This window comes from Lytechinus pictus, chromosome 3 (assembly GCF_037042905.1).
Source record: "Lytechinus pictus isolate F3 Inbred chromosome 3, Lp3.0, whole genome shotgun sequence".
Classification (NCBI taxonomy): Eukaryota; Metazoa; Echinodermata; class Echinoidea; order Temnopleuroida; family Toxopneustidae; genus Lytechinus; species Lytechinus pictus.
In genome coordinates, this window is record NC_087247.1 from 17,436,527 (window position 1) to 17,460,390 (window position 23,864).

The following is a 23,864-nucleotide window of genomic DNA, read 5'->3' on the forward strand; positions in this document are numbered from 1 at the left end:
AGTTCCCTATTATGCAAAAAAGGAAGAAAAAAGGTTGCCATGGTAAGCTGTTATTTGTTTATAACATGTTGTGTATTTTGATGGGATAATAGGTGGAGAAAGTTATTGTGGTATTATTCCAATTGAGTTGTATGTATTTTATGTTGGTGAACTGCATGGTAGGTACACTGTAGTTGATGATATTGATACAGGTAATTTGAATTAGTGATAAGACAATAATTACTCATAGTGATACAGGTAATTTGAATTAGTGAGAAGACAATGATTATTCAAAGTGATATTGATACTTTGAATTATTAATAAGACAATCATTATTTACGTATTAAGTGAACTGGTATGTAGGCCTACACTATAGTTGGTAATAGCGATACAGGCTTTTTGAATGATAGATGAGAATGATTATTAGCAGAGTTAAACATTTTACTGTTGAGCATTAAACTTTATATTTCAATAGCTGAGTTGTGTTTTCATGGCTTAAAAGTGATCATATGGTTTAAACGTGATTTTATAGTTAACAAGCTATTCGGATGTCAGATGAGTAATTGCAGTAATTTAGAAAGTTAATAGAAGGGAGAGTTAAAGAAGTTAGTAGAGGGAAAGAAAAAGTGGTCACGCCATTGTGGATTGCTGCCCTCTGTCGGGCAGAGTTGTTTATGTCACACATGCGATCGTTGTCATCGGCCCTTATCCGGCCAGCTCTGTGTAGAGGTACAATGTCATTAAAATATAGACCATAAGATTATTGTGATTGACGTCTAATCATTTAATGGTGCAGGATATTTTGTTAAATATCTTTTGACCTTATTTTTCACAGCTAACAAGGGAAGGATCCAAGACCAGCTGAGGCTAGCTCTGATCTGGAACCGTGTGGACGTTGCCAAACGAGAGATCTTCACTGATGATAGGGAGTGGGGGGTAAGACCAATTCCTGGATCTATGTACTGGTCTTGGTCCTTTTTAGCCAGACTTTTCATCAGAAACAAATGCTCTTGTCAACAACAAAAAACCAGTCAACATGAAATTTGCCATTTACAAAAATTAATAAAATAGTGCCCTGAAATTCATGACAGACAATCTGCATTTTCTCAGTCATGAATATTGAGATTTCATTATTTAGAGAAATCTCATTGAATCTTGCATACCATATAATAATCTAATGCTTAGTGGAAAAATACACTTCTCATAGTCTGATTTTGATTTGACAAGTATTGCAAGACAGACTTTATTCTTACTGATTTTATTGGTAATTCCATTTTATAGAACTTGTGGACAATTCCACGAAATACGAAGTCCAACCACAGTATACAAAACTTCATGAAATTATTTGTTTGTGTTTTCTTCTTCATATGAAAATTTGCAATGTTTAGAAATTATCATTGCTTTAGCAGTTCTACAAAGGGAAATGAGAAAGGATGGAATGAGAGACAGACATACAGAAAGGTTCTCTCAGTTATTTTATGGAATGGCACTGGTATCACTTGCTATCTTTTATTTTGCCTACAGAAAGGACAACTGAATGAATCCTTGCACTATGCCTTGGTGAATAATCAGGTTAATTTCATTGAACTCTTCTTAGAGCAAGGGGTCAATCTGAAGGAATACTTGACCATCAAGGAAATGACCATTCTTTACAATGAGGTAACTCAAATCACTGATGAATTTGAATTTGTACAGTATGATTTCTTCCATAGTTTGTAGTCTGGCTATGAAACTTTAAATTGTAATCCTAGGTCTAAATAATTATATTGGATCATGAAATTAACAAAAGAAATCAGGTTCAATTTTCTAAAATATACTATTCATAAGATATATAAACAAAAATATACATATTCTAATTATAAATATAAGTATTCTGTAGATAATAATTATTTTCTATGATAAGATATTGTAAAATTTGTGTGTAAAGTACCTTTGTTGCAGTTGACTTGTGTAAAGTGGGCATTTGGATGAAACATAGGATCAATTTGCACGTCAATTTTAGATCTTTAAATCAATCCTTTTCATTTAAATTTTGCAAATGATCTGTTCTACTTTTTGCAACAGTTGTATTTGATCTATCTTTTTTTAAGCTATTGAAAAAATTAAGAGTTCTTTGTTTATTATAGATTAAGAATTAGACAATGCAATCCTGGTTCAAATAATGAAATGAAACAGCTTAGTGGTTTTGACAATTTTTCACTTGAAATTGATTAAGTGTTGGAAGCTTCAAGAAAGAAAGGCCTAACAAAATGATCACAGTTATGAATCATGTGAAAACTAAAAACATACTGTGCACTTGAATGGTATATGAAATATCTAGAAGAATTTGTATGTTAGTTTTCTTGCAAATTTGATACATTAATAGCCTAAGAATTTGGATTTGATAATCAATTTTTAATGATGTTTCTATATGAGGAATACTGAAGCTGAATCTGAAGTATACATCAATTCATTTAATTCTCTATCTTGTGTTTTACAGATTCGGTCAAATTCACTTCTTTACGAACAGTTGGAGAAATACAGAGGAAAGGTATGGAGTTATTGCTTTTCTCTTTGTTTAAAATCTCACCACTTGGTTTTAGATTTCTCAATTTAGGTTTTTACACATCTGACAAATGGTAATAATTGGTATTGACATGGGTTTTTACCTTGAAAAACGGATATAGTGCAATTTCCTTCTGCCATCTAAAAGGCTCAACGGACCCTACAAATGAAAACAGAAGCATATGTTATTGTGATGATAGTGTCCTGTGAAGTACATATGTTTGTAGCAAATTGGGTTATGAGGTTGAAAAGGTAGCTTCTCAAAGTAATAATTATATTTTCCTGGTATCTCGTTATTGCTTATATGCAGCAATATAATATCAGATAACAAGTTTAGCAAATTGACTAGGTCATGCATGATCTCAATTTTGTCTTGCCTTGAAAGCATAACCGAGACATACTGTACATATATGTACTTTTCTTAATGTGACATTTTAAAATTTTCATCTTGAATAAAAAAACAGATTTTAAAATAGGTTTGAAAGTGTATTGACCCAATTTATAAGTATCATTAATCGTGGGTAGTATTTTAGGTCACTGGGTCAAGGTCAATAAAGTGATGAAAATTCATATTTCATAAAAAACATCTTTTATAAAACCCATTCATGCTCATATATTTTTGAGCTTGTAAATATTGAACAGACTTATATATGACATACATGTATATATATCATCACTGTTTTCATGAAGTACAGTATTCCTATTGCATGTTGTAGTGACGATTATAATTTGATTTGGGGGACACAAAGTCAAATTTCAAATGTCACATGGGTCATTATGTGAAAATTGAAGAAGTTAGGTGTATAATAATCTAGTAATGGTGGAGGTATGACTGTCAATTGCATTTAGGCGAGAATCCATGTATTCAAAAGTTTATTCTCTTTGGTACCTGTCTTTTTACATTTAGTACTCCAATATCAAGTTTAATCTTGAGCACGTTGGCAAGGTTATCAGAGATCTGATGTTCGACACTTACCAGCCGCTCTACCTGCGAGATCCAGGGGTATACGTCCTATCGGAAGATGACATCAGGCAGGACAAGTCCAAACGAAATGAAGCATTTGAAGACACCAGTGATGACGGTTCGTCAACCGATGAAGAAGATGACGAGAACGACACCGGTGCCACTCCCAGGGTCGATCCATTCTCTGTGGAAGAAGGGCTAGCCAGTTTTGGAAATGCCATGATGCCAGCAAGTGAGTTCAGTTCCTATTCTGTTTGATACTCCTTATCATGCTAACAGCACCATTGCAGTGAATGAAATTGTAAATAGATAGTACCTTTTGTGTCAATTACATGTTATTAAGTCTTTTTACATCTATATCAATGTATCCTTTTTAATCCAGCTTTTGTTGTTAGTATTTGGTGAAAATCCCCAATGTATCGCTTCTGGGGTGACAGACCTTGTAGCACAAAAGAGTTGAATGATTGGAAGGGGGAAAGAAAACATTGTTCCATAACACTGTATCCAATGGGATTTCTGTAGCATCTAATGGCTTCATCGTTTAAATGAAAAGAAGGTGTACAGATAGGACATCATTTGACCGAGTTCATATACTATATATATAGTCATTAAAAGAGAAAAATACATCTATTTGCCTCTGATTGGAAATGCAAGGTCTGGTACCCCAGGGATGGTATGCCTATGTGGTTCGTAATCTTAAACAAATCAGTATTCTTTTTATGACACCTTTATGCTTGTTTGTATTTAGATGGCAGTTTTATAGAGATTCTTTTGTGCATGAAGTGTGAAACCATTTGTGTCTAAAACTGTTTTTACGTGTTCGCTGTTCTTGATCCTGCTTCATTCTACCCGCAAGTGCCTTTGGCCACAATCCAAGAACACATAGAGATGAAATTCCTTCCCGAAGATGAACCTATAGATATTGATACAGGTTTCCGTGTAGATGGTAATATATCACTGATATCTTGGGGTTCATACACTCATTCTAGCTTCCCTGTGGTTATCAAGGTTTGAGTCATTCATTCGGGTGGATGATACAGTTTTTTTTATTGTTTGGATATTGGTTTATTTGGTTTGTATCAAAGGCAGTGTTATCTACAGCAGAGATGATACTGGGTAGGGGAAGGCGGGGTAAGTTGAGCATAGGGGCAAGTTGAGCCACCACCCCCAGGCCAATAATGAATGAGTCAGACATTGTGGTGGTGTCATGTATTGATAACCCATTACATAACCCTTAACCCCACCATATTGTTTTCAACTTCGAAACAAAAAGTACTTTTTTAGAGGGAAAAATACAAATTTCAGCCAAAAAAGCAAAAAAGGGTGTGAAATAGATCAGTGCTCTTTACACACACACACGTCTATAAATATAATAAAGAAATAAGAACATTATTGTTAGTCCAGGTATGGATTCTCATTCTTGTCATAGTCTTTTACATGATGGATGCATAAGAAATGTGTGGATGTGAAAATATCGCATTAAGTTCTGACTGGGGTGTTTTGAGCCAGCCAACATGGGGCAAGTTGAGCCATGGTAATCCTTATGGTAATGTATAATATTTAAAAAAAACTTTAAAAGCCATTGATATGCAGCCAGAAAGGAGCAAATTCATATGACAGTTCTTTTACTTTTTATAGAGGATGTTATTATTTACAGAGAATTAGCAAGTGAAAAGACTTTAAATGAAAATTTAACATGCGGGTTCTTCCCGCATACATTTTGTACATAGTTTTTGTGGCTCAACTTACCCCAGAATGTGGCACAACTTACCCCACAGATGGGGCAAGTTGAGCCATTTGACATTGTTTTTTTCAAAGGTCACAGTGACTTTCAGTGTGGGGATAAAAAGTTATATATAGGTGAAAAATATTTCCCAAGAATCTAATTAAAAGGCAAGGTACTTATTTCTACAATATTATTAATCACATCAATTCTAACATGCAAAATGCAAAAAGTGTCACTACTTAACCCGCCTTCCCCTACTGTTTTAGTGGCCAAGGTTGCAATTTGTTTTTGAAAAAGGAGCAAATAAAAGCACCCCAAGTTACAAGTCTGGATATGATATTGATACATAATTTTATATTTAGGTTTATCTTTTGGTTATAAAATAACTATTTTGGGATGTTAAAAGAAAAAAAAAGATCATGGTTGATCTTGTTTTTAGTATGTGGATTTACATTCCTGTTGTGTACATTATGTTTGGCCATTTCATGGTTTGGTGCATAAGTGACCATCCACCTCACAACCCACAATAAGTCATCCAAAATGAATTTTAGGATTTTGTATTAACTTTGAAAAAGCAGATCAGCTTTAAGGTGATGTCATAATAAGGAACAATGCTTGATTCAATGAAGAATCTAAGGGAGAGCTACATGTAGGTGAAATGTTAGGTTCACTCAAGCATGACATGTACCAAACTGTACAAGGTTGGAGACGTTTCCAGCAGTCCAGAAATAAAATCTTGAATCTTGTATATGTTTAACTCTACAGCTTATAAGCTACATTTCTGAATTTGGGGGTTGACTTAAGCCCAAAGTACTATTTTTGTGTGGGACATGCATGTACTATGTATAAATTGGGAGGCAGGGACCATGAATTGTTTTTACTTGAGATTCATGGTTATAAATGTATATTGAAATTTGCTCATGATGACCACCAAGTTCCTGGAATATATATATATTTTTTCAGTACCATGTATTATTAGAGGTAAATCCAGAGGTAATGTTGTCATCCATAATTAATATAACTCACATGTATAGTTAGTTCATCAGGGGTGTATGTAATCCATCAAAACACATTTACGAAATGTAAATTTGGCTAAAGCATAATAGTTCACAGGCTCAAAAGTGGTGACTATGAAATATTGATAAGTTTGTTTATATCTTTGCATAAAATAGTAATGGGGTATACATGTTCATAATGCACTTGAATTTTCGAAAATGTAATACTGCATACACTTAGTTGGGATGATTAGCAGGCCACAAAGCAAGGATAAATTATTTCTCTAACAGGATAAAACAAGTCTGGTTTTCACCAATAGGGAGTTTTCGCTTTTACTACGGGGAAACTCTCTACAACGCATTGATTCCTTTGAAAATGCAACTAAAATCAAGATGGAGAGCTGAGAGGCTTTTGTCAGAAGTTGGTTGACTGGGACAGCAGATCATCTGAAGATTTCCCACGGAAGAACAATTGCAAATATGTCGTTGTCCAGAGTCGAGAGATTCTGATGCTGCCCAGTCCATCAACTTTTGACAAAAGCCTCTCGGCTCTCCATTGTGATTTGACTTGCATTATCAAAGGAACTGGTGTGTTGTAGAGTTTCCTCCTAGGAAATGTGAAAAGTCCAGAATAACAGTTTATGACATTAGTCCCATTTCTGAACTTACACTGTAGGTTTCACTTTATAAGCCATGGTTTACCTTTAAATCTGGTGGTTAAGTGTGGGTAGCCTAATGTGCTAAAACTTTATTTTGCTGATATTTTTCTGATGTTTAATTGTCTTTGTAAAGGCCTTATTCATGATTCCCAGCCTGTTAGAGCTGAATGCCAGATCTGATGAGAGTATAATTTATGTTTGGTTATCCAAAAGTTCACTTTCCTTTTTTTTTCCTCAATAGCTTGTGTCTTTTAGATGAAACATTGGCTTATTTCTTAAGACATAATCAAATATTTTCATTAGAAATTATTACTTGTGTCATATTTTCTCAAGGTTTAGCCGGGTGTCGACGCTCAGTCCTTGCGCGTGTTGGAAATGTGACAAACCCTTTAAAAGGTGGAATGATTGGCATGAGTATTTTTTTTTCAGTATCAATGAAAGGAATGCTACTGCAACTGCATCATGTTTTTAAGCATCTTTTGTTTTAGTTTACATTTTGAAATCTTAATAACACATCATTATAATTCTAATGTTGGCTTTTCTCATGTTATATAAACTTGAACTGCAAAAAATATCACATGCTCAGGACAGTACCAATTATGATTTTATTGTTTTCATTCGAAAAACTTATTCTTTTCTCTTATTTTAGTTTACAACGAGCTTTTATTTTATGCATTGTAATAAAAGCATTTGTAAATAGATGCCACCTTTGAGGAAAAGAAAATTGATATAAGAATATGCTTTATTTTTTTTTTCTGTTGTCATCATTATTGTTTATATGTACTAACAAATTTATATTGCTAATTGATAATCGTAAAAGCACTTTTGTCACATTGGATGAATTTGTTCATATTTGCATGCTACGATCACTAATACTTTTACACGTGAAGTCATCAAAATTTGATTGTGTTACATATTAGTTATCCTGCATGCTTTAATTTTCTTTGAGAGTAATATATACATTCAAATCCAGTCAGATATATCATTTTTTGATGGTCCAAAAAATGCATTTTTAATATTTAGATAATTTGTTTCAATGAAGTTTAGCTGTAGTTTAGAAACATTGAAAAGAAGTAAGTCATGATTATTAATAGGGAAAAATACTTGAATCAGGTGCACCTACACAGACATTGTCTATATTGTTAGGACCATAGAAACATAATTCAATTACATTAAACTTGTTGCATCATCATTATGAATATTTCCACACTGCATGTACTGTATGCCATTTTCATTGTTTTCCAACATATTTAATAGTCTGTACCAGATTCATTATGACTTTTATGTTCACATTGAAACCAACAACAATAGTTAATGTGATGATAAGCAATTGAATACAAATTTGTATACAATATATATGAATTATATTTTGAAACATTTTTTTTTATTAGCACTTCGATCGTAGCAACTTTCTGTCTTTGTTTTCTCATTCTAGATGTATATCAGAATAAGTGTTTCTTTATGCTTTTGAATTTACAAATATTTACCAATATGTAAAGATACAAAATATTTTATTTTTCTTATATTATGAAAATCTCAAGCAGTATAAAGACATGCTACTCCAAATTATTTTTTTCTTCATTTATATTATCTGCTTTGAGCTGTTTCTTATTCTATTTGTATGGAAATAAAATGAAATAGAATAACTGCTTTATAATCAAGGAAACAAAGAATGCAAACCATGTGCATAGGATTCAGTGTGTTATAATAATCATTTGTAATGGGATTAATGTCATCAATCACTATATTAATCTAAGCTATATCCGTTTTGCTTTCAGACATGAATAAGAATATGCAAACCAACCAGTTTGAGTATCCTCTCCGCGAACTTTTCATCTATGCCATCCTGCAGAATTGGCATGATATGGCCAAGCTGTTCTGGGAGGAAGGCAGGGAATCCATAGCTTCCGCACTAGCAGCAAGCAAGATGCTGAAGGGAATGGCCGACAAGGAAGACGACTCGGACCAGATTGATAACATGGTAGCACACGCAGAGTAAGTGGAGTTGCAGTGACTTGTAATTTAGTGATAGTAATGATGATGATGATAATGTTGGTGATGATGATGATGATAATAATGATGATGGTTGTGGTGGTATGGTGGTGGTTGTGGTTGTGATGGTGATGGTAGTGGTTGTGATGGTGGTGGTTTGATGATGTTTATGCATGATAGTGATGAAAAATGTAAAGAATGATAATGATAATCCTTAAGATTATAGGAATAAATTCAAGTAGATCCATTTGAATACAAATGCTCAAGGAGCAGTATGGAGGTGAGTAACAATATCATATTAAAAGTGATACGAAGCAATGAAAAATTGCTGTTATGCTGAATTAAACAGATTTGCTGCTGATGAATCTTATGAAAAAAAATATTCACTGTTATTTGAATTTTATATAGTAAGTCTAAAAATTCTTCGTTGCCATTCTGATATCAACGTGTATTCATCTTGTATTCCTCTTAGAACCTATGAAGAGTTAGCCATAGGTGTTCTGAATGAGTGCTATGTGGAGGATGAAGAACGTTCAGCCTTGCTTCTCGTCTGTGAGCTTCCATTCTGGGGTAATTCTACCTGCCTTAATTTGGCTGTGGAGGCATTGGACAAGAACTTCATTGCACACTCGGGAGTACAGAATCTTCTCACTCAAATCTGGATGGGTAAAATCTCAGATGAAACACGTCCATTTCAGGTAATTTATATGATTTGTTATCCCATAATTGAATATATGCAGTTTAATCAGATTTGAGCAACTTTGTGCAAACCGGAGCACATAAAATATGTATCATATATCTAAGTAAAATTTTCACCTAAAACAAATAGATTTGTGGTCTTGTATAACAGATTTGACTGATGCAGATTCAGTCGCACATTCGTGTCTCAGATTTGAGATTGAATTTTGTTTTACAAATGTCAAAACTATTTAGACCACATAAATCTGTTTGACTGAAGACAAATTTAACATTTTATACAGTGTATCTATAGTATATAACACATTTGTTTTGCATAATCTGGTCTATCAAAGTGCTTTGACTTAAGTTAATACCCAACTTTAATATGGAAGGTTGACTTGTACAAATGAACCGCTGATATATATTTTGCAGAAAATCAGCTGAATTTACTATATAATCATGTTTCTCATTTTAGTTATGGTGTCAAATTGTTGGACTCTTATTTGAGCTATTTTGTCAAAATGTATGATAAATATTGTTGGTTGAGCTTTGGTAATACACTCAGTGTTTTCACTGTTTTAGAGAATCATATTTATATGCACTCAACTGATTTGTTTCTATTTCTTTGGTGTAGCTATGGATGTGTACCTTGTTCCCGCCATTGATATATTTTTTGGTGAAGTTCCGTGAAGATGAGGGTGATGAAGAACAAGCAGAGCTTGAGAAGATACTAAGCAAGAAGAAGGAGAAGCTGGCTGTTAAATCAGTTGTAAGTAGACTAAGCATTGTCCTTTTTTCAAAATTCATTAGAATAAGATCTGTCCTGTTGTGTAATATATAGATATATGAAGCTCTTTGTGTTTTTACTAGAATAAGCCCTATTTCTCTGTTTACTTTACAGATGTATAAACCTCTTGTACTATTCTTAGAGTAATTGCTTCAATTCACTATGTAGCACATATTTTGATTATCATTTTTGTTAATCATTTTTTATTTCTAGATTAATATTTACTTCAAAAGCTAAATTGTGGATTTATTTTTTTTTATATTGTAAAAGTTTTTAGCTCCACATTTATTGCATTGTTAATGTTTGTGTATAAAAGTTAGTGTTAATATAGAGAGCTGCATTTCCATTTTTTGCCAAAGAAGTGTTTGGTTGAAATATCATGCATGTTTTACAATTTAGGGAGAACTGTTTTGAGGGCCTAAGACAAAATTAATTGTTTTGCAAAAGAGAAAATGTTGATACTTTAACACTAAGAGATATTTTTCTTTTTTTTAGTTGTGAGATGTTACATAGTACTGTCTTGTTGTAAACACACACCATACCTTACAACCAAATACAAAAATAATTCCCCTTTAAGTATAACCCATGGATATATTTTTACAAAGACATCATATTTGTTTACAAAGCCATCAACATCCAATCAGATAACCCGACATTTCATTTTCTGAGGGTTATGTCTATGTCAGTTCGCTCTTCTCATTAATTTGTTTGCCTTGTTCAGGATGATGTATTTGTACCTGAAGGTGATCCAAGGAATAAGAGTATGGAGATGGGAGTTGTTGTCCAACCTCCTTCTGAGAGCGGTGACAGTGGAATGGCAAGCCAGACCAGGTCAGTATTACAACATATTACTAGATCAGTGGTGGAATATTTTGGAAACTGATTCAAAGTGTATCTGATTTTGTCAAAGTAAATTTCCTTTCTTCTGCTCCCTAATTGTATTTTTGTAATGTTTGTAAAAAAAAAAGTCACTATCACCATCGTCATTATAACAGCATCTTTATGTCAATCATGAATAAACACTTCATTATTACTATTACCATGGCCAACAGCAGCATCAAACTTGTCTTCCTCCTCCTCCTCCTCATCATCATTGCCTAATCCAATACCATCATCAAACTCCTCCTCTCCATCATCATCATCATCATCGCCCTCATCATCATAGTCATCGTCGTTGTCGTCGTCATTATCATCATTAAACTCATCATCGTCTTCATTATCCCCCTGCACTATTACCATCATTATCATCATATTCATATTCACCATCACATTCATTATTATCATTTTCGTTACCATTGTCATCGTTGTGATTGTAAATCTTTAATAATCTCTTTTTATTTCAGGTTACTTGAGAACAAGAACGGCCATGCTGCCAAGCCTAAATCAGAGGAGGAAAAAGATGAAGATACATTCAGCCTTATGAATGCTCGTCTTGACATCAGAGACAGTGGCAAAGAACTATCATGGTGGCAAAGATTCAAGTTCTTCTACGATGCACCCATGATCACTTTCAGACATAATGTAGTATGTATCCAGGCATTGGTTGTACTGTAATCTGTGACATAGCAAGTATGTGGGAGGTCATTTTTTGTGTACCCAATATGAAACAACTGCAAAATCTGACTGATATCTATTATAGAAAAGATAAATGTTACTCTTTATTTCTCAGTATTCTATTTCTGGTTTTCCAGTGTTTAAATGTGTATTCTAATGAAAGTATTCATTGCAAAAGTCTCTTGTAAGTTAAGGTGACTAACTTAAAATGTAATTTATTTTCTCTTTCCCCTTTCTTTATGACTCATTTCTCCCTCTCTTTCAACTCAAATCTTCCTCCAATAATTTTGCCATTACAGTTGTCCTACATTGTCTTCTTGGTGCTGTACAGCTATGTCATCCTTGGCAAATTTGAGAAGGAAGTCTTTGAGTATGTCCTCATCGTCTGGGTTATTTCTTTATTCACTGAGGAGTTTAGACAGGTAATGGCAACTTGAAAGTATCAAAAAAGAAATAAATTGAACTATATATCTGTAATTCTGATGCATTTAAGTCTGCCAACATTTCTTATTCGCAATGTCTTAATCTGTTTGCTTGTAGCTTCTTGCTCTTTTGATTAATAACATGCCTTTGTCTTATTTTGTGAATACAAATTGTTCCTTTGGTATTAATGACATCATACTGATATCATATTTAAGTGGATATAATAAATGAGATGCATTATCAAATCATTAAGATCTGACAGATTTCTAAAGGTTTTCATCATTCCATCAAAGAAAAAACAGAAAAACTAACAGGAAAGAAAATGAACTTCAAAAAGAATATTTAATGTTTCTATTTTATTTTGCTATTGGTACACTTGACTGCAGGTCAAAGTAGCAATGGTGACATTCATCTGACAGCAAATGCTTTTTTTCTTTCACACAGATTGCTCAAGGTGAAAGCAGCACTTGGAAGAGCCGTCTCATTGCATGGATCACTGACTACTGGAACTTACTTGACCTTGCGACCTTGACATCCTTTGCAGTTGGGGAGATTTTACGGTTTAGTGGCTTCTCTGAAGCAGGTCATGTTGTTCTTTCGTTGAACCTCATCCTCTTCTGTATTCGACTGCTTCATATCTTTTCCATCAGCAAGCAACTGGGACCAAAACTTATCATGATCCAAAGGATGGTTAGTCAAACATTGAGGGCGCTCTTCAGACATGCTGTGACAAAGCCCGCCAACAAAACTTTGCAACAAATCTAACAACAAAGCGTGGCGACATTTGTGGCGACATTTTGTGGACAAAGATAATGGGATATGGGGTTTGAAAAAATATGTTGTAAGAGACGCAAGAAATATGCTATGTAGCCTGGCTACAAATAGCTGTTTTTCCAATGAAGTCAAATATGTTTAAAGTGATTATATTTCAGTATAACACACACCCCAAACTGTGTAGAAAAAGTCAGAACATCATATGAAAAAAATATGGCATCATCCTTATTTCATTTGGCTGTGAATTGCCATCTTGTTAGAACCTCAATTCAATTATGATGTCATGAGTTTGTAAAACTTTTGACATGCTGTGTTTACTATGCAATGCAGAGCTTTTCGATTAACAATGTAAATGTTGCTCAACTTTGTCACATCAAGTTTGAACAAGGTTGTACCACACTCATTTATTGAATACAGGAATGTTTTGATCTGTGTGTTTTAAAACCTTGTAAAAATTAGAGAATTTATTAGTCAAAGACTTTTAGGAAACATGTTACTACAGGGATTGTTGTTTCATAATTCAATTTTTTCTGAATTGAGAATGGAGTCATTGCTAAAATTCATGTCATTTTCATTCAGTTTATTTCATTCCACATCTCTTTAGAAATGTAAATAAAACCAATATGAAAAATATAGCTAGTGGCTGTCTTGTGGTTGATGTGTGGGATACACAGGAGGCCATTGGCTTGTCAAGGTCTGTTCTCTCAATGTAATAGAGAAACAAGATACAGCAAATAAAAAGTTTTTGTTTGTATACCTACAGTTATGAAAACATCAGGGGAATCTTCAATTAAACTCGCTGAATCCGTTGCCTTATACAAATTTCTTAGAGTGGCTTACATAAATTATTTAGCGTTTCAGTACTATTTGATGACAGTTGTATTTCGTTTTTATAGTCTCCCGCTCTAATATCTATATCTGATTTTACTCGCCCTGTTAGATGGTTGATTTGATGTTCTTCATCGCCATCTTAGCTGTGTTTCTCATCGGTTACGGGATCGCATCCCAGGCTATTCTCTTCCCTGATGAGACCAATGTCAGTGTTATCATGAGAGGAATACTCATGAGGTCATACTTTCAGATCTTTGGAGAACTCTTCCTGGAGGTCATTGAAGGTAAGATCATACCAATATTCAATTCAATTCAAATAGGTTTTGGTCAAATGTATGTATGAAGATACATATTGCACATCTACGTTGGGAATAGTATACAATTGAAAATAGATAATTTTTGACAAATCACATTTGTTATCTTTTTGAGGTTTGATAACTTTGATATGCTGATATATTGTGTTCTCTTGAATTTTCAGTGAATTATTATACTGCTCTCTTTTCTTACAGTTGTTTTGATGTGATTATTTGCTTTCTTAATGCAGTGAAAAGAAGGAAGGGGTGGAGTATAAAGACTGATTATCTGTTAAAAGTTTAGTGTCTTTAGAAAGGAACTGAACTCAGTTAATGAATACAGTGGAACTCTAGATTATTTTGTTTTATACAGGTATTTTTATTATTGATTGTTTCCTAAGAAATATAATTTCGCCTAGTAAGAAGGCACCGAGTTAATGATGAAAAATAAAGCATTTGAATTACACTGTCATTTCGACATTTCAGTCCGGTAGAATAAATGTATAATGACCTGTTGTTGCTCTGTTTCTCTCTATAGGATCTGACTGCACAGACAATGCAACCTTGGTTGATGGTGTGGACTTCAATCCATGTCCTCAACATTCTTGGATTGGTATCATTCTGTTAGCTGGTTATATGATGATCAGTAATGTCCTACTCCTTAATCTACTCATTGCCATGTTCAGGTCAGTATCGTCTAGAAAGTAAACAGTTTTTTATTTATTTTGAGATACAAGATTTTGACAGCTCAGCAATGATACGTGATGAGGTTGTGATGTAAGGATGAGAAAGAGCTTTTGTGTGGATGAGCACGATACCCTACCGTGGGAGTCTCACACTTAATATGTGTGACTTGACCATTCTGGCAATTACACACCTCTTCAATATGCATGTTACCTTCATCTCTTTTCCATTTTATTTTCACCATTTCTAATATCAACAAAATCATTATTCTCTCCTTTTCTTGTGCAGTTATACTTTCTCGGCCATCCAAGACAACACCGACACCTTCTGGAAGTTTCAGCGCTACGACCTAATCAAGGAATACTTCAACCGTCCCCCTCTCATACCGCCCTTCATCATCATCTCTCATTTATTCTATACGATACGCTTTATCCTTCGATGCTGCTGCCATACATGCACCAGTTGGCAGATACCCGAGCTCAGTAAGCAAGTTTATTGAACTTTACTTGAGATTGATTGTAGTATAGTCATATGAAAAGTTCAGTTGCAATACCTCCAAATTTTTATGAGAATTGAGTTATTGATATTGGACTGTCATTTAAGGTTGGAGCTTTCTTTGAACAAAATGTACTTTGCAGTTTTGGCGGCACCCATGAGAAAATGCACCTTTCATCTATATTCTTACAAAATGCCTGTACAAATATGGAAAGGAATGTGGTTCTTTACCCAAATAACTGAACAAATTGCTAAGAAGCGTAGTAAAGGGTAAGACAATCTTTGCCGTTTTAAAGGTACTACAAACAATCTATCACTGAATCTAATAAAATTAGGAATTATTGGAATTAAAGGAGACTATTTTCAGTAAGAAAATGAATTAGAAATCACTTATCTGTTGAATTTTAAGCTTTTGAGTTTGTAATGATTATAATCAACAAAATAAGTATCAACATAACATCTTTGTCATCATCACTGAGATGTCCACTATTCATTTTTGCAGTATTTTATTCTGTTTTATTATGGAAATACTAAGAGTTGATGACAAAACTTTTTTCAAAAAAAAAAATGTAATACACATGGTATTGCATAAATGTTTGAAATTTGCATTTTCACCAAAGTGGATTTTTACCCCTCAAAATATAGCAATTTTTCAAAAGAATTGCTTCCCTGCCATCAGTATCATCTCCATCATCATCATCGTCATCATCATTTCCATCATAGTCATCACCATCATCATCACTAATTCTTACAACAAATAATTGTTTTACTGGATCTTTTCACAAGTAATAGAGTGAGACCATCAATATACCTCGTTTCACATTTAATTTTCCCTTATTATCCTCTCTTTGTAGAGCAATCATTGACGGATCAAGAAAAGAAGACTCTTGTTCTGTGGGAAGGCATCAATTCAGATAACTACACAGCTAAGCAAAGAGTATTGGTTCAACAGGATCTCAATGAAAGGGTCAAAGTAGCTGGTGATAGGTTAGTTATACACTACCTTATACATGCCCTTTTATGACAACGAATTATATATAGCTTTTTAGATCAGCCTCGTTATTATGTCATTACCGCATTTATCATTTTGTTAGTCCCAACTATATACACTGTCTCTGTTTTCCCTCGCCCTTTTTACATACTTTTTTTGGGGCTTTACAGTGGTACATCATATTAAAGGAGATGTATGTGAAGGAAATATGAAAAAGGGCTATTAAATTGTTTAGAAGATAAAATTTGCCAATATGACTGAAAAACAAGATATTTTAAACTGTCCATTGCATTGGCAATTTGAGGAATTTAGTGATAATTTCCATGAAAAAAAGGCCACATCTTCAAACAAAGGATAATGATGCGATTAAAATGAGACAAATATATGTAGGAGTTTTATGCTATTTCTGCTATAATGCTTACATACCTGCATGTGGTAGGATTGCTAAATCTCTGGATTAAAAATTGTTGGGCTATAGCAATAATGATATAGTCTCTATCTGTCCTAAAGAGACATGAAATAGCAATTATGAGCTTTTGATGAATATATTTATAATAATGCAATGGCATTTCTGTTCAGTGTTGGATATTTGCAGTGTGTTCTGTTTCTAATTTTTCTGGTGTCAAGTTTTAGATGTTTTTGTTTTTCACAGAGTTGAAGACATGACAATGAAACTAGACCAGGTCTTTGATGCTGAGACTCAAAAGGGTAAATCAGGACATCTTGGAGGAAAAGCCTTTGAAGATAGACTAACCAGACTTGAAGACAGAGTAAATAATTCATATACCTTTATTTTAAAAGTTTTGTCATTTATTAAAGGGAAATCCAGCCTTTGTCATAAAATGTTGTGTTGGAAAGGAGAAAAATAAATGAAATAGAATGGTGAAAGTTTGAAAGAAATTGGACAAGCAATAAGAAAGTTATAGCTGCTTTAAAATTGAGATCCCGAAGACTATGTAGATTTAAAATTGGCAACTCGGTAAGTAAATTATGATAAAGGGCAAGGACAACTTTCCCAGAGGCCATGTACTTAATTATCTGGGATTTGTGGTTTTCTCCCATTCCCCTTGGGCAGTAAACTAAATATAACCCTGGTAGTATGTTTTTTTTATGTTTTCATGAACAAAAAATAAAATTTGAAGTATAAGTTTTGAAAAAATGAAATTTTAGCCATTTCATGTATTGGAGTATGTGGAACAGAAGTCCTTGCCTTATATCACTATGACATTACATATGAAACCTATTTGGAGTCTCCATGGGTATACTGATAAACAATATTTACAACTTTTAAGAATTAAATATTGTTTGTCAGATATTGTTCAAACTTTCACCTATTAACTTGTCTGATTTTTCTTTTTCCTCTAAAAACAAGTTTTTATTTGGGTTGGATTCCCCTTTGAAAAAGGATATTCAGTCCACCCATTGGAGAATTTCCTGAAATGATTCGCCAGTTATCCAATGCAGGGCTGCATGATACAAGATTATTGTCAAAGTATTCTGACATTGAAATATCTCCGACGACATGATATTGGTGTCATTAGATAATCAATTCACAGGATAATTGAAAAAAAATATGATGGTTAATGTTTTGGGGAAAATTCTGTCTTGAAATTCAATGAATCTTTCAGGTCGGGTCATATAAATAAAAACCCAGATATTTTCCCCATTACTTATAAATCCAATATTCCAGGCTCATGTGGAAAATGTCATAAAAATTATGCCTGTCTTGTATGTTAGCCTTAGCTTCAGATGAAATACCGAACATCATGACATTCCAACAAAACATTTGAGTTACTATCGATTGCCATGTCATATTACAGCTAATGATTAAAAAAAAACCTGAAATGAACAATACCGTGCCGAGCTCTGTAGTCCAATGATTTTTACGTCAGCTGTTAAAAGCTACTGAAATAATAAACTTTTTTTTTCTAATTCTCTTTCAAGAATGATGCCTTGTGGCATAGGATCATTTACATTAACACTGTAACCTTTTATATAAAAACCACTCAGTGTGACAAGTGGTCTTTATGACCATGTTGTCTACATGTTGTCATCTAAATGTGGTCATTGAAGCAGGTTTCATAGAAGTATTTCTGCATCATCAGCTATGTGTTTATTTTTGTGGTTTTCCCAGTAACTACTACTGTTCTTTCCTTTTCTTCCATTTTAGATGGAACGTACCAATGATGCCCTTGATTGGATCATCGGTGCCCTTTCACGTGGTGGTAACGTGGAGGGCAAATTGGCACCACCAAAACTCAAAGAGATTAAAAGCAGAGAAGGTAAACACAAAGATATTAAAGACATATCCTTATCTAAGGCATGCATATCAAAGGAAGTCCTGAACAATTTGTCACGTTCTAAGGACATTGCTTTTGTGAGAGCACTTCATGTTGAGATATTTTTGTAATATTGACTCTTTAAAAAAAAAAATCCTAATAGGACTTTTCTAGGTGAAATTCACCCGAGTGTTCAAATCCATTCCACTCCAGCCGCTTAGTTCATCCTCTCTTTTCTTGTTTGCAGAATCCCTAGACATTGCTGAGGAAGAACGTAGATTTGAAGTGCCCGTCTCCATCGAAGCTCTAGGAATCATGATCCATAAAAAGTCTCGAGCCAGTCCATACCCTGGGACCGCTCTTAGAAGATTTCCTGTCCCAGATAACAAAGTACCTTGGGAAGTAAGTCTTTTAGTGGTATCAATTTGCATGTAAACTTAGGTCACCGAAATCCTTGCAATCAATTACAAATTTGAAATTGGTCACTGGTGTGTTTCTTGCATCAGAAAGTCTTAGTTAATTTGCTGTTGTTATAGTTTATTAATTGCTAATTTGCTGTTTACATTGCGATTGATTACATTGATTAACAACAGTGTTACAAGAAACTCAAAATCAATATCCAATCAATGTCAGCAATATCTTGGTCAGTCAAATGATCAAAGCCCCCAAGAATTGTGAAAATGGTTGACATCCATGTTCATAATTTAAATAAGATGCTTCTACTTTGTTTTCCTCCACACACCAGACGGATTTTCCACTCTACACACCTGTAATATACACTCATAAGAGTGTGAAGGAAGGACCACATTGGGCAGACATTGACCTGATGAGTATGGTCAAGAATGCACGTCCACCACTTCTATACAATCAGATGGATGAGAAATGTAAATACAACCGAAGGAGTCACATGAAAGCTTACCAAATCAAAGATGGGCTTCCACTGTAAGTTGGATGTCTTTTGAATAAAGCTGGAGTAATCTGTCATTGAAAACAGTGCAAACTTATGCTTTTGATGTTCATTTGATGGAGTATGATGTATATATGAACAATGTAACAAATGGGAAGTACATTGGGTGGGGAAAAAGTGTCAAGTACTGATTGGCTTGTAGGATATTACCATGAATAGTCACCTGTCTGATTCATCATTCTTTGAAAAAAAGAACAAACAAACATTTTGTATCATTTAATCCAATATATTGCTGAATTATGTTGTATTGATTATTTTCATGATGCAGAAATCCCAAAGGACGTACAGGACTCTCTGGTAGGGGTCTCCTGGGAAGATGGGGTCCTAACCATGCAGCTGACCCAATAGCAACAAGGTAAATAAATAGATATATTAACAAATTACAAATAATGAACTTTCTATTGAAAAGCTTGGTAACAAGAAGAATTTCTATCAACATTACAACTTTGCCTGATTTTAAGAGAGCGTTGTTGGCTCAGTCGGTAACGCGTCTGCCCGTCGAACAAAGATTGTGGGTTCGAGTCCACCCCGGGCGGATGACTGAAGCCAGTGCGTTGTGTGTAAACGTCTCTCCCATGTTTCATAGATGCAGGCTATGTTACAATGGAAAACACTCCATCCCTCGAATAGGACGTTAAATGGAGGCCCCGTGTAGAGGAGAGTCACCACCTTTGCACGTTAAGAACCCACTGCACTATTCGAATAAGAGTAGGGGGAAACCCCGGTGTAGTGGTCCACCAGCACTCCCCCCAATCGGTTATATCGGGAGGAGAGACCTGCGGGTCATAGTGATTCAGTTCGCTTTTCACCTCCCAGGCACAGGTGACGCCAAACAAATAATAATAATAATTTAGCACCGAATGACATGTTCTAATCATTTGCAAAGTCATGTACAACTTATGAACAGATTTTTTTTCAGACATTGCAGGGTTTCCCCCTGCTAAAATTAGGAATGTATACCTGTACGAATTACCCTCAATTGATTGGACTATTGTTAAGGTTTTATTAAACAACCTTCCAGATATTTCTTTTCAAATCTAAGTTCCAATATCATAATTTGTACTTGCTCATTTCTATTATGTTTGAAAGGCTCCTAATATCTCAGTTTTATGTCTTGTTAACACTTTTGAGTGAAATCATTCTTGTAAATATCGCTTTAATGGTAGGTTCTCCTATTTTGGACATGTATGACAGTGACCTTTGAGAATCACCACTGTTTAATTATTTCCCATCTTTACCTATGTCAACATATTCGTCTTGGTCTTTTAAATGAATCCATTTGTTTCATGTAAATGTAAACAAAGTGATCCATACTTGTGTATATTCATATGTTCAAGAATGAGGGATTTTTTTTCACTTTGATATCATAGAATGATATGATATTGCAATCTTTACTGATTGAGATGAATATCATCTATTTATCTTTGTTTGTAGATGGAAGAGGAAGCCAGATGGAACCATCTTGATGGATGAAGAGAAACCAGTCTTAGAATTTATTGCAATACAGAGAGTAGATAACCAGCAGTGGGCTATACCAGGGGTAAGGAGACATATTTATTGATTCACAAATATTTCATCAATATCTGGGGGGTGTTTCAGTAGTATTACTTAAAGTTGTACTTAAATGTCTAGTTGCGTGCCGTATAAAAGGCATGACTGCATTGGTCAGATCATGCCAAGTGGACGCGCACTACTGCATTTTGATCAGGCTACCATCTTACATTCATAATGCCGAGTCTGTGAATCAGTTCAAAACCTACTTGTTTAATAGATGATTGACAGTTGTGGGTCGGTCAGTTGGAGGTTCACACCAGTTTTGATTATTAGTATTAGTTGCATTAGCTGTGTCATTTCACCTTCCACATTTTTTCCCCTTTTTTTTCTTCTTTTAATCCCAAGTATAAACCATAAACAGAACACAGTGCGCTTAGAAACACCCGTAGTAAGCACCTTATAAATGTTATGTATTATTGTTATTATTATCATTGATAATATTTCGCGTTGCATATCATGTACGCGTCGGCATTTAAGTGCGACAATATGTCATACTTAAGTCTTTGAGAAACACCCCCAGATTTACTGTCCAATAAGTAGAAATTCAATGCTCGCTAGTGATTAACAGTCAGAAATACAAATACAGGAAAACAAATTGAAAAATAACCTGATTTGATCTTGGAGTTACCTTCAAAAATATTCAAAATCCCTCTTTACTGTGTTCTTTCATTTAAAAAAAAACAGTGAAAAAAAATGTTAGTATATAATTTGGTATGAGGAGACTGAAAAAGATGTGCAGATATGTTCATATTAGAAATAGGGAAAACAATTTGCTCATAGGAAATCATGTGAGCATAGTTAATTGCATTTGTGTATAAGAAATGATATTCAAGTGGGAAATAATATGTATATGGAGAATCTTATGCATACAGTTAATCTTATGTATATGGGATATACAAATGAGAGAAACAATGCACATGTGGTTGGGAATATTTTATGCATTTGTAAGTTCATCAGGCATTTGTGAAATCATGTGCATAGCTATCTATGCCTCTATGAAAAATTAATCTCTGAAATCTACAAATCTTATATTAGCCTTGTGTATTGTGTATGAATTCTCTGCCTCATTTCAACAATAATGGGCCGTAGGCCACAAGTCATTTATATAGTTACTAAACAAAATTGATTCTCTTCATATTTTCAGCCAAAATAATCTAATTTGTTGTCCTGAACACTCAATTTTGTTGATTGCACATTGCTTTCATACAAACAGGAATTGTGCCATGGTTGATATTATGGGTGTAAGCATGTTTGATCTAATTTTATTTCCTGAAAATGGTTTCAGTTTTCTGGTAATTTTATTGAGCATGTCAGATAGTGATATAACATTTATGTATGAAGGATTTTGAGGGCTCAAACAAGTTTTGGTTTACAAAATGCACATATTTCTGTTAGCACTGAATGATACAAATGAAGGTAAGTTGTAAAGCGAGCAAAAGTCTTTAAATGTAATTGCCTATGTGGATTTGCCCACTTTATAATAATGCAGGGTATGGTAGAGCCTGGTCATCTGGTCAGTGAGACGCTGAAGAGAGAATTTGGAGAAGAGGCTTTAGGTGCTCTCAACAAGACAGAAGAAGAGGCTGCTGTCATCAGAGAACATGTTGAGAAACTCTTCTCAAACGGGGTTGAGGTAAGAAATTACAAGACAAACCTTCCAGTAGAAGTGACTGATTTACATTCAGATTGTATTTAGTTACTTATCAAGCGAAATAAAGAAAGCAACCAAAAATATATATATATTCTGCCAATCTGTTGTCTCTAATTATCAAGGGGACTTCCTGAAAAGGGAGTTATATATCAACATGAAAAAATACTGGTCTTCAGCAAACCCTACATGTACGTCAATCTTGATTGGAATATGTGTAATTAAGAAAGATTTCCCATATTGCATACTTAATTCTCCTTCAAAGGTGAATATTAAGATTCGAAACTCTAATTTCACTATTTAAAAAAATTTATTTGTTTATTATATAGGTATACAAGGGTTATGTGGATGATCCAAGGAACACAGATAATGCTTGGATGGAAACGGTTGCTATGAACTTCCATGATGAAGACGGCTCTGCCTTCGGGTCTTTCAATCTTGAGGTGAGATACCATTATGTATAAAATCAAAGATGTCTTTATACAGAGTACTATATCATGCAGTAGTTATTGTTTGATGCTGTTAGGTGCCAATTTAAACTAAGCGGAATCTGTTCATAATTTGGATGGTTTTAGGAAGCTGCAGACTTGCGCAACAAAATCATTTCATTGTACTGACAGAGATTATAATCTTATGGTTCAATTTAATGATTCACCAATACTTCTTATTACACTGGTTTCCAATATTTGGCAAATCCATGAGTTTTTGGCTGTCATCAATGGCACTCATCAAGGATGACCCAACGTGTTCTGTATCAATGCTCCTGGTTTATTAGGCAGTCACGTTAAGTGTGTAGATATTTAATGAGAGCAGTTGTCACTAATTTCTTTTTAACCAAACAAGATTATATAGCAATTCCATGTAGTATGACCCCTATATATGGGACCTTCCTAAAACAATTCATTCATTTTCTTTTTGGTTTGTTTTTGTTTTTGTTAATTCTTATGAATAGTGAGAATGCTCTCATGTTATGGCTCTAGAAGTTCATCATGTGAAGTAAAATTTGATAAAATAAATGATCAGGCTTTAAAAATATATGTTTATTTT

The 23,864-nt window shown here is 34.1% G+C and overlaps 1 protein-coding gene across 11 annotated transcripts in view; it reads left to right on the forward strand.

The window, feature by feature from the left end:
- LOC129257707 (transient receptor potential cation channel subfamily M member-like 2) overlaps window positions 1-23,864 on the forward strand; it is a 64,782-nt gene that overhangs the window by 35,198 nt on the left and 5,720 nt on the right. For 7 of the 11 annotated variants that reach the window (XM_054896098.2, XM_064096531.1, XM_064096530.1 and 4 more), the window contains 24 exons: window positions 815-915; window positions 1,504-1,638; window positions 2,459-2,509; window positions 3,431-3,719; window positions 7,201-7,263; window positions 8,646-8,862; window positions 9,332-9,557; window positions 10,172-10,306; window positions 11,046-11,155; window positions 11,668-11,848; window positions 12,178-12,300; window positions 12,746-12,991; window positions 14,016-14,190; window positions 14,738-14,885; window positions 15,172-15,365; window positions 16,233-16,365; window positions 17,022-17,139; window positions 18,540-18,651; window positions 18,896-19,050; window positions 19,394-19,590; window positions 19,884-19,970; window positions 21,050-21,155; window positions 22,659-22,802; window positions 23,147-23,260. In XM_054896098.2, coding sequence (XP_054752073.2) covers window positions 815-915; window positions 1,504-1,638; window positions 2,459-2,509; window positions 3,431-3,719; window positions 7,201-7,263; window positions 8,646-8,862; window positions 9,332-9,557; window positions 10,172-10,306; window positions 11,046-11,155; window positions 11,668-11,848; window positions 12,178-12,300; window positions 12,746-12,991; window positions 14,016-14,190; window positions 14,738-14,885; window positions 15,172-15,365; window positions 16,233-16,365; window positions 17,022-17,139; window positions 18,540-18,651; window positions 18,896-19,050; window positions 19,394-19,590; window positions 19,884-19,970; window positions 21,050-21,155; window positions 22,659-22,802; window positions 23,147-23,260 — 3,560 coding nt within the window. The remainder of the gene's footprint in view (window positions 1-814; window positions 916-1,503; window positions 1,639-2,458; window positions 2,510-3,430; window positions 3,720-7,200; window positions 7,264-8,645; window positions 8,863-9,331; window positions 9,558-10,171; window positions 10,307-11,045; window positions 11,156-11,667; window positions 11,849-12,177; window positions 12,301-12,745; window positions 12,992-14,015; window positions 14,191-14,737; window positions 14,886-15,171; window positions 15,366-16,232; window positions 16,366-17,021; window positions 17,140-18,539; window positions 18,652-18,895; window positions 19,051-19,393; window positions 19,591-19,883; window positions 19,971-21,049; window positions 21,156-22,658; window positions 22,803-23,146; window positions 23,261-23,864) is intronic. The other 4 variants (XM_054896099.2, XM_064096533.1, XM_064096532.1 and 1 more) reach the window with 1 other exon arrangement.